The 10,429-nt window shown below is 41.5% G+C and overlaps 1 protein-coding gene across 5 annotated transcripts in view; it reads left to right on the top strand.

Annotated features, from left to right (window-relative positions):
- Positions 1-4,825, top strand: part of SLIT3 (slit guidance ligand 3) — a 964,832-nt gene extending 960,007 nt beyond the window's left edge. For all 5 annotated transcript variants that reach the window (XM_019487139.2, XM_019487141.2, XM_019487140.2 and 2 more), the window contains one exon: positions 1,559-4,825. In XM_019487139.2, the coding sequence (XP_019342684.1) occupies positions 1,559-1,797 (239 nt within the window). In that variant the 3' untranslated portion in view covers positions 1,798-4,825. The remainder of the gene's footprint in view (positions 1-1,558) is intronic.
- The last annotated feature ends 5,604 nt before the right edge of the window (positions 4,826-10,429 follow it).

Raw genomic sequence — 10,429 nt, forward strand, 5'->3', positions numbered from 1 at the left:
GCTGGCCAGAAATGGTCCAAGTGAATGGAAGGACATAGCTCTATGGTTACATGCTATACCCCCTGCCTCCTGAATCTTGCAGTTCTGCAGAATCTGGTTGGGATGTTTGCAGAGAAAGCACCTAAAGGAATGGACACTTTTGTGTCACCATCCCTTTCATCATTTTCAGAGATTACCCTCTCCTGTGATGATGTTGCTTTTCTGCCCTGAATACTGACAGATCCCTTTTGAACAGAGATGTTCAGATGTGAAAGAATGATTCCAGGGATGAATTGCTCATCTCTGGCAAGTAACTAGAGTTGCACTCCATTGTTGCCTATAATGTTTTATAAAGATAGCAAATTTCATTGGAAAGGGTCATAAGCTGTATGTAGATGAAACAAGAGGCATGTGTGCATGACACTTTAAAGCGGGCTAAATGCTTTTGCACTGCTTTACTGGTGTTGGTGTTTGCATGCCTTGGAGGCATATTGCACATTAATTCCAGCCACTATAGGAAATTCAGCAGCGTAATGCACCTTAAATGAATTGAGGCACAGCAAACTAAAATTCATCTGAGGAGTTTTTGTTTGCTGCCTCTACATCCCCAGAGCAAAGCCCTGCAGGCAGCCTGGAAGCAGCCAGGAAAAGCAGGCTCCACCCAAGAAAAGCAGCAAGCCTGTTCTATTCCCCCCCCCCCCCCCCCCCCCCGAGCCTGCCTACCTGCCTGAGCTGCGCAGGGGCCCAGTGCTTCCCTCCACTGCTGCGGTGCCCCCTAGGAGCACCTGTGCCGGGTGCCTGCGGGCAGCTGCCACCTGGGGGGATCGCTGCTGCTGCAGAGGGAAGCACCATCACCCCCCCCGCAGCCTAGGCACCACTCCGCCCACTACCAGCTCGCCCTCCCCTCCCTGCCAGAGAGGCAGGTAAGTCAGCGGGGTGTGTGCATGACAGGTGTTTAATCGGCCCTAAATTGAAGCGGTGTTTTTTTAAAACCCACCACTTCAATTTAGGGCCCCTGTTTCATCTGCATACGCCCATCGACTTTCCCAATTGTATACAGACGATTATAAACAGACAGCCTTTGTGACATGTGTGTGACTGGGGGCCCTGGCAAACATTACAGTTATGGTGCGATTGATATGTCAGTAGAGCCATAAATTGTAACAGGATTATGTGCTATCCCTCCTGCCTCCTGAATCCAACAGTTCTGTGGATGTTCAGCCAATGTATGGCAAAATAAAATGGCCAATGGCAAACCAGACACATTTAATTTTTCAAGTGTCCTTGGACAAAGCCCAGATTATTAATGTCCATGTAGAGTAGCATTGTTGAAGCATTGCTAGATATGTTGAAGGAAGTCACTGGGCTTGATTCTCTACTGGCTAGCACCTTGCATCATACATCTCACACACCATGTTCTGCAAGCAGATGCAAGGTGGTGGAGAACTGCAGTCCTGTACATTATGGTAGTGTTGTTTACCTTAATTAAGGTAAGTATTATATGTACAAGGCTGTTTAACCTTTTTTAGAAAATGAATTATCATCTTCCCCATCTTTTGTCTCCATTGTCTTCAAATAGAGAATCTATGCCAAGGGGAGATCATTAGAGAGGTAATCCATAAGGAGCAAGGCTACACATCATGTGTTACTACTTCTAAAGTGCCCCGCATGGAATGTCATGGCACCTGTAGTAATGGCCAGTGTTGCATTCCCCTCCGGAGCAAAAGGCGGAAATACATCTTTCAGTGTGCAGACGGATCCTCCTTCATGGAAGAACTGGAGAGACATGTGGAATGTGGCTGTTCAAAATGCTTATAAGCCATTCTTTGGTCTCTTGCCACTTTAATCGACTCAGAAGTGATATCAAAATGGGACTTATTTACTTGCAGAGTGAAGAAGAAGAAAAGAATATTAAGTATATTGTAAAATAAGCAAAAAATAGAACTTATTTTTATTATGGAAAGTGACTATTTTCATCTTTTATTATATAAAGTATCACACCGTTTTGGGTATATGTATCATATAGTGAGTTATTTTTACCATGAATCTTTTTTAACAGTTGTAAAAAAAAAAAAAATTAAAATATATAAAGAAAACATAGCCTAACAGGATAAGTGGGATGAGGTTTAAGTATGCACAATGGCTAAATGTGAAAGTATTTCAAGGACTGGCCACAGAAGTACTGATACAGAGTGAAAAATCTTCTCCAAGGTTCTGGGTGGGTACAACAGGAAAGATGATTCCTACAGCTGATAGCTCTCTCTCCTATCCAGACATCCTGAATATGTCTCCTTCTCAATTGCTAACCCTGCCTAGCAATGCTGGTTGTGTTTTGCTCCTGTACAGTAACTCAGCTTGATATTCTTAAACCAGTTCTCAGATAGTGCCTAGGCCTTGCAATAGCCTAAGTCTAACTCCGTTACTTAAATATTGTAACATTATAATGCATTTCTGTTTTGTATGTTGTATTTAGCTGTGTTCACAATATATTCTATTCTTGAGCAACTGTATCTCTATAGCAGAGGCAGCTTTATCCAAAAGAAACAGATGGGGGAAAGAATGTAGGAAATATATTGCTTTGGAGCATTTGGGGGACAAAGGAGAAGTTATTGTTAAGTTACATCTAATAAATAATACACTCATTTCTTGTTAACTACTCTATTTTTCCCAGGTTTGTGCCTTATTAATCCCAGCTTTGAGCCCTTTTTATATGAAATAAAGGGGAATACACTGCTGTACTGTTTGCCATACCCCAGGCTGTTTCACTCTCAAAGGCAATATGTAGATCCATTCTTCAAGAGCAAAAATATATTGACAGTACATTGCTTTTATTCTCACTTTCACTTTTTTCAGCCATGATCATTGACTGCCACAAAAGTATTTCTAACTGCTGCTTATCAAATCAGTGTGAATTGCACTATAGCTATTTGGAATTCCTGAGCTCCTGCTTGGTCCATTTTAACCAAGCTTTCTTCTTTTCTTACAAAACTTTTTATACCTGTATACGCTTGTTTTCACTTTCCAACATACTGATCTACACGGAAAGATTTTTCACTTGCACTGTTTATTCTTTACCTGTTCCTTCCCTAGGACTCCCATTGACTTCAACAGTGTATACAGCATGAATGCCGAGTAGGAAGTAAAAATGATTGCAGAAGATAAATTCTCAGTATGAATGAGGCAAATTTTAGTTTAAAGGAGTTGGAGGTTTTGGCAGGGTTGCCTTTTAGAGACGGGGATTATAGGCAAAGAAAAGTACTAGGAACTCCTTGAAATTTTTGATTTTCATGAATTTCAAATGTTCCTCTCAATTGTTGCTCCCTTCCCCCTGCTAGTATATCAGATAAAGGGGCCCTTTCTTCAAATAGTCCTTTTCTGAGAAAATGCTAAGACAGAGCCTGCTCCCAGCAGCTTGGGCATAAATCAAAGACAGAGAGAGAAAGTAAATCTATCATTAAAAATGAATTAGATATATCATTCCTATTTTTGTTTGCTTTGAATGAGACTTTGAAAAAGAGCATGGGATTAAATCATGCTGTGGCTCATACAAACTTGCATTTTCTTCTCCATAAAAGAAAACATACTGGCCAATGCTGTCAGAAAAATCCTTGTCCCTTTGGAACCAAAGCCATAAGATGCTTTTAGTTCTAATTAAAATATGTTTCACCCCACAGTAGAATATTCCAATTTCTTTGTGACTCCAGGGATAGTTCAGTCAGAAAGCAAGTAAGCAATACAATAATAAAGACTAGTACATGAAGTCAGCACTCAGTTACATGAAACACTCCCTAGATATTGTGCCAAAAACTCACTAAAATAATATAGCTTACAAGCCAAAAAAAAGCAGTTAAAAATAGCATGGGTTTCTTTTTAATGTTGAGTATAATATATAAAGATAGAAGCATCTGGAGTTTATAACATGTGAAGAAAGGGGGGAAAAAACAGTCTATAAATTCTAAGTATTTACAAAAGCAACTGCACAATTGCGTAAACACAGGCCTGGCACAATAATACTACTTGTCAATGCTACATGCCTTGTGAATCCCTTTTTATTTCTAATGCAAAGTCACCTTTATCCCAGGAAAGTGGACTCCAGGCTTTATCAGTGGATCACTGAGTTTCAGTGCTCTTAATGTTTTAAAATTTCCTTTGTATGATTGACAGCCAGTAAACTGCTAAATCATGGAGGGACATTGTGCCTCAAAATATGTTCAATCAGTTCATTCAAAGAACAGTTAAAGCTTCCTCCTGGACAAACACCTGAGGGGATGGGGGGTGACCCTCATGGCCAGCATGAAAGTAATCCACTTCCTGTTTAAAATATTAATCGAAATCTCACAGCAAAATGACAGTAGCTATAACACAATAAGGGGTGGGAGATGTGTTGTCGTCATGTTCAAATGCTAAGCACCCTGTTGAAAAAAATCAGAATTTCTACTTTTTATCAAAAAGAGCATTTTATATGATTTTAGGCAGCATTTGCCACTTAATGGTGATTATCACTGCCATTGTTCATGTCAGTGATTTTACTGGCTTGAAATGGAACCAATTTTCTTGTTCAAGGAAGAAAGATTCAGAGGTGCCAAAAATGCAAGTGGTTAACTCAAGTGTTAGCTAACTAGAAGTTTCCTCTTACCTGCCTAATGTTACAGTAGATTTCAGCTACTGTTGATACAGTACAGTAGTTCTTTTATAACTCTATAAAGTTTTTAATATAAAGTAAAGAGAGATGCTAACTCTAAAAAATACAATGGCAATGCAAACTGGTGTGAAATAATGTATTTTATTAACAGACTCTCATTGTGATTCAATTTTAAATAAATTGTTGGGTTATGGAAGACTGTAACACACCCTGTGTCGTCTTTACTCTGTACTTCATGTGTCAAGGTCTGGACATTTTCTGGATGTCCCATTTCTTATGATAGCGAGGGCCTTGTTACACATTCATTTTAGGCAACACAAAGAGCTCTTAACTCCTGAATAGTCTCCACATTAAGATGTGTAAACTAGTTTTAAGCACCCTTTAGGTGTCTAAAAGTTACACCATTTCAGGGCATGCTTATCTCTGATCTATGTGTCCCAGTTCATGTTCCACAAATGTGTGCCCAATCCCTAGAGGGAAGCTGTCCAAGTTTCAGTCCTCCAGTATCCCAAGGTACCATGTCCCCTTCTCCCATCTTTCTGTTCTGTGTAGACAATGCACAACTGTAGCTCCTAGTCAGGCCCCTGCTCACCAGCCCTCTACTGGCAAGTCACAGCTGCTCAGGTGGAAACCGTCAGAGAAGGTTTTTAGCCTAAGAGTGTAACTACTGTAAACTCGAACTAACACTAACACCACCCAGCATGTGAGAAGCTTAAAATGCAATGTGTACCAAGGCCCTGAGGTGGCTGCCACAATGTGAGTGATAACATCATTCTCAATGCACACAACTGCAAGGCACAGTGGGGGCTGGTAGTTTCTTCAGCAGCAGAAGTAAAAATATTATTGATAGCATGGTAGCAACCAAAGGCCTCGCTCAAGGTTGGGATCATATGCAAAAGGTTTTGCCATCAAAACCGTATTTATTTTTGCTAACCAGCATGCATGAATAAACATCCTACCCATACACTTTTCCAGTAGATATGTTTCCTTCAGCCACATCTTCCCCGTTCCATCTTGTTCTCTTAACCATATTGAAAAAAGGTTGAAATGTGCCTCCTAAGATTAGTCTCATCTTTGCTGTTGCTTTGACTTCAGAAACAAGAAACGGATTTAATAAGGGAATGGTGGGAATTCAGGGTGCCTGTACATGAACCAGGAGGCTGCTCCGACATGCTGTAATTACAGTGCTTTGGAGCAGGCTCACTTATTTGAGTCTGCTGGAACATGGTAATTATCGCGCTCCAGCCAGCCTTCACGTTTCATATCTCAGCATCCCTGTGCTTCAAAATGGTGGCAGGGGCGCTTTAACTAACACTCATTCAACAAGCTTTAGATAAAGTGCCCCTGCCACCATTTTGAAGTGCAGGGACACAGATACACAAGATACTCTGGGCACTTTAATTAGAGTGGCTTAATTAGAGTGGCTCTAATTAAAGCACCCCATCCCTGCTCCCAGAGCACATGTACAAATACCCTCACTATCTAGAAAGGGCCAATCAGGAAATGAGGAAAGAAGTCATCTAAACAAGGCTATAGAAGTTTTTTAAATCTCCTGCGCTACCAGTGGATTTCAGCAGCTGCTAGTCTTTACTGCCACTGTAACTGCAAGAGTAGTAATGTTGGAATGAGGTTGTAGCCATGATTGTCCAAGAAATATGCAAGAAGCAAGGATTTTTTGATGTAATATCTTTTTTTTTCTTAATGAGCAGGCCATTCATTCATACCATGCAAGATTTATTGTAAGACAGCATAGATATTTTAACTGTAAAAGTTAAAATATATGTCAGCACCTCACATAAGTGCTGCCTTTTATTAACTCATTGAGGGGACTGGACTTGATGATCTTACAGGTCTCTTCTGGTCCTACTATTCTATGATTCTAAGACATGGGACAAACCAGTCATTTATTTTTTTATTGTTCCTGCAGTTTCTATTGATAAGTGCATGGGATGCAGTACAATGCATAAAAGTCTGCCCATCTCATGGTCTGACCCAGGTCCAGCTGAAATCAGAGAGTTAAACCCCACTCATCAGGTAGAATGATTGGAAGGAATTCCAAGTTGGGGAAAAATGTGATCAAGCACTACACTGAGCCTGTATCTCTACTGTACATGTAAAGAAAAAGTAAGATATATAGCTCATCAAACCCATTAATAATAAGGCAGTTTCCTTCTGTTGCTTAGTTCACACCAGGATTATAGATTGCATGCACAGACCATGGATGTCTTTGGGTACTTGTATTCATAAATTCATAATGACTGTCATGGATATTCAAGTATAACTACTACTGATACTGGAAATCAGTTTCCACATGTAGGGTTCAGGAAACATGCCAGAGCAAATTGGTATCTACATTCCCTCCTACTGTCGGCCCAGGTGGCACAATGATATTCTGTTGCTCATTCTGCTTTCTTCATAGTGGAGTGCCAAGCTCACCTGTTGTAGGCCATATCCTACCAGGACATGAGGTCCATCCTGTATATGCCACTTAACGCAGCCCTTGTAGCAGAGTTTGGGGTAGCCAATCTTTCTACTCTTTTTTTCAAATTCACTGTACAGATCTCTTAGGCAGGTGATTGTTGTCCATATACATGACGTGGCCAACCCAGGTCATTTGCCTCTATGTGAGCATGGCTTCCATGTTTGACATGGCTGTCAGTTGTAGTACTTTGTTGGTGATTTTGTTAGACTATTTCATTCCCATTATGTTGCATACGTGATGTTGTTGCAGGCAGTTAAGTTTGTTGATATGGCAACAATAAAGTGGGCAGGTCTCTAATGAGTATAGGAGACAACATTGGATTGGCCGTGCACCCCCTGGAAACGCCAGCCATGAAACCAGAAGTGCCGGCAGAAGTGCACTTCCAGTTTCACTGCTGGTGATTTCACGTTTGACGAACAGCTGCTGGGGGATTCCCCCCCCCCCCCCCCACCTGCCTGGTCGGTGATCAGATGCTTGGGGACCCCCCCCCCCTTGGTGATCTGGTGCCCTCCCAGACTTGGGAGGCACCAGTCGCCCATGGAGGACAAAGGAGCACAACTGCTCTGTAGACTTAGCATTTTGTAGACACTTTGACCTCCCCGCCCACCCTGTCTTCTCCAGTCTTTTTTGTAGATGACCAAAAGCTAAGGCTCAGCTGCTTTTAAGCACACTGAGAGTTCTTTGTCAATACTGGTGTCCTCAATAACTATGTTACCTAGGTAGCAAAATGACTTGAAATTGTTTAGGTGATAGGTTTCTGCCAGGAGGTTGTTGGTACAGACTTCAGTTCTCTTTACATTAATGAAAAGGCCAAAAAGGGATGCAGCACGGGCACAGGAATTCAGTAAATGTTGCAGGTCATTCTCAGAAAGGGTGAAAAATGCTGAGTTGTCAGCATACAGAGGATTCTTTACTACACTTTGTTGGAATTTACTTGTGGCCTTGAATCAGCAAAGGTTTAGAAGTCTGCTGTCAAATCATGTTGTTAGGGTGACAACAGTAGTGGTAGTACATATGGCAACTTCTAGCACTCCAGCCAAGAACAGAATAAATAATATAGGGGCAAGTACACAGCCCCATGGGCTACAGGAAAGGCATCAAATAAGTTAGCACCCACTAATACACAGGCCTGCATGTTGTCACAGAAGCAGCATATGAGGTTAATTAGTTTGTCTGGGCAACCAAACTTGGCAAGAAGGTACTTGTAGATTGTCGTATATGGACCACAGAGTAATGTCCCAACTAGTGAATCATGAAGACATTACAAAGCCCAAATATGCATTAGTCACCTACTTCTAAGGTTGCTGGTCCACTACTGCTGCTAAAAATGCAGTAGAAGCCCAAATTTAATGGCCCGCTTTTATTTACATTCCAACCTCAGTATGGCAGAACTGTGACCCGGCACCTGTATCTCTCCCTCTGGATCCCCCACGCTGAGTGCCCACACATATGGCTAGTTATGTTTCTAACCACAGCATTCAAGTTTTCTTCTGGCAGTTAGAATAATGCTGTTACACATATAAATAGAGATACTATTTAGTCTTATCTACCAGCCAACAAAAATATTCCATCTTAATAAGAGCCATTAAGCATGAACTGTGATGGTTAACCATACAAACCCAGCAGATGGTAGTATTTTGATATAAAGAAAACCCAGCTGAGCTCAATAAAAATTATGGACAGAAATGCATACAAGGTACCATATACAAGCTGAAGTAAGCTGGTTTGGACCACCAATAATTACTGGACCAGCAATAATTGCTGTGGTGAACAAATTTGAAATATTAGATTCCTGCCATTAGTAATTTAACTAGATTGTATGCAACTTAACATTGATGACCCTTTCTGTACATTGTGCCTCCAATTGATCTGTTTGTCTACTAGTGCCTTCCAAAATCATAAAGGTCCACATAAAACTCCCTTTTTGAGTCACCTACCTCTCTCCTCATTCGCCATTGAGTCCTTAAGGATTGCACTTTATTTCTATGGGCAGGGTAGGTTGAAATGGATTTTGCATCTTTCTCTGTAGGGCTCAGACTCTCAGCTGTCCTGGTTGCCTTCAGGCATGAGTTCTAGATTCCTCTGCCAACTCCTGTAGTAAGTGCTTTCTGGTGGACTAAACAGGATGCACTAAATGGACTTGTCTCTGCACAGCTGTGCAGAGTATTTGCACAACCATGAATATTGATAGCTTAAGGTGAAGTTACATTTGAAACTGAACTTTTCTACTAGGCATAGTGTTTGTTTTTCAGGTTTCTTAGGTTGGATTATCTCAATATGTATGGATGAATTGACTAGGTTCCTAGATGCTTGTACATCAGTTTTCCATCTGAAAGTTATCAATCAATTTTAGAGAAGGCAAGGGGAAAAGTCGGGATGATTAAAAATGAAGGATACTCAGTACTTGGTAGGATTGGATCTGATGTTCACAGCATTTTCCTGTTAGGACTTAGACTGCCCCCAGTGGTTTCTCCACATATTATGACCCGTGTGTTGTTCAGAAGCTCTCCAGAGCCAAGGAGTCTTCCAAAGGTTTCTTTCAATGTTGTCTGAGTTCCGGTTGTCAACAGGATGTAACATGAGCTGGTGCACAGCAAAACAACCAGTTCCAGCTAGCTCAAGATTTTAAAGGTTCAGTTCCCGATATCTTCATTTCTCAGCCAAATGTACATTAGCAAAAATAATCACTTGATATTTACCTGGACTAAGAGGGTGCCTTTACATATGCTCCAGGGTGTGGGGGGAGCACTTTACATACAGCAGCTATCAAAGCCACTCTAATTAAAGTGTTGCAGCATCACATGTATTCAACATCCTGTGCTTCCAAATGGTGAAAGGGTGCTTTAACTATAGCTTGTTTAAAGAACTTTAGTTAAAGCACCCCTGCCACCCTTTTGAAGCTCAGAGATGCTCAATACACAAGATGTGCAGGCTGCTGGAGCATGCTAACTTGCGTGCTCCAGCAGACTTAATTAACTGAGTCTGCTCTGATGTGCTAATTATCACACCTCAGAGTAGATGTATGGCACATGTATAGGTGCCCAGAGAGTATGACACCTGGGCTGGGGAAGGGTGGAGGGCACGCAGCATCCTCAGATGCACGTATACCTTTGAATGCAGCTGATCAGTAGGAGAAGGGCTGGTTCTCCCCTCTAGCTCCTAGCACCTTGTTAAGTAGGAAGAATTATCTGGGAAGATGGAGGCAGGGCAGGGAAGCACCTTAGAGAGTAACTGGGAAGCATAGTGAAGAAACAGTGTGCAACACTTCTGGGTCTGGTTGCGTTGTTAAGAATTGGCCACTAGGTGGCACCATTGTACACGAGTCT

This window comes from Alligator mississippiensis, chromosome 9 (genome assembly GCF_030867095.1).
Source record: "Alligator mississippiensis isolate rAllMis1 chromosome 9, rAllMis1, whole genome shotgun sequence".
Lineage (NCBI taxonomy): Eukaryota > Metazoa > Chordata > Crocodylia > Alligatoridae > Alligator > Alligator mississippiensis.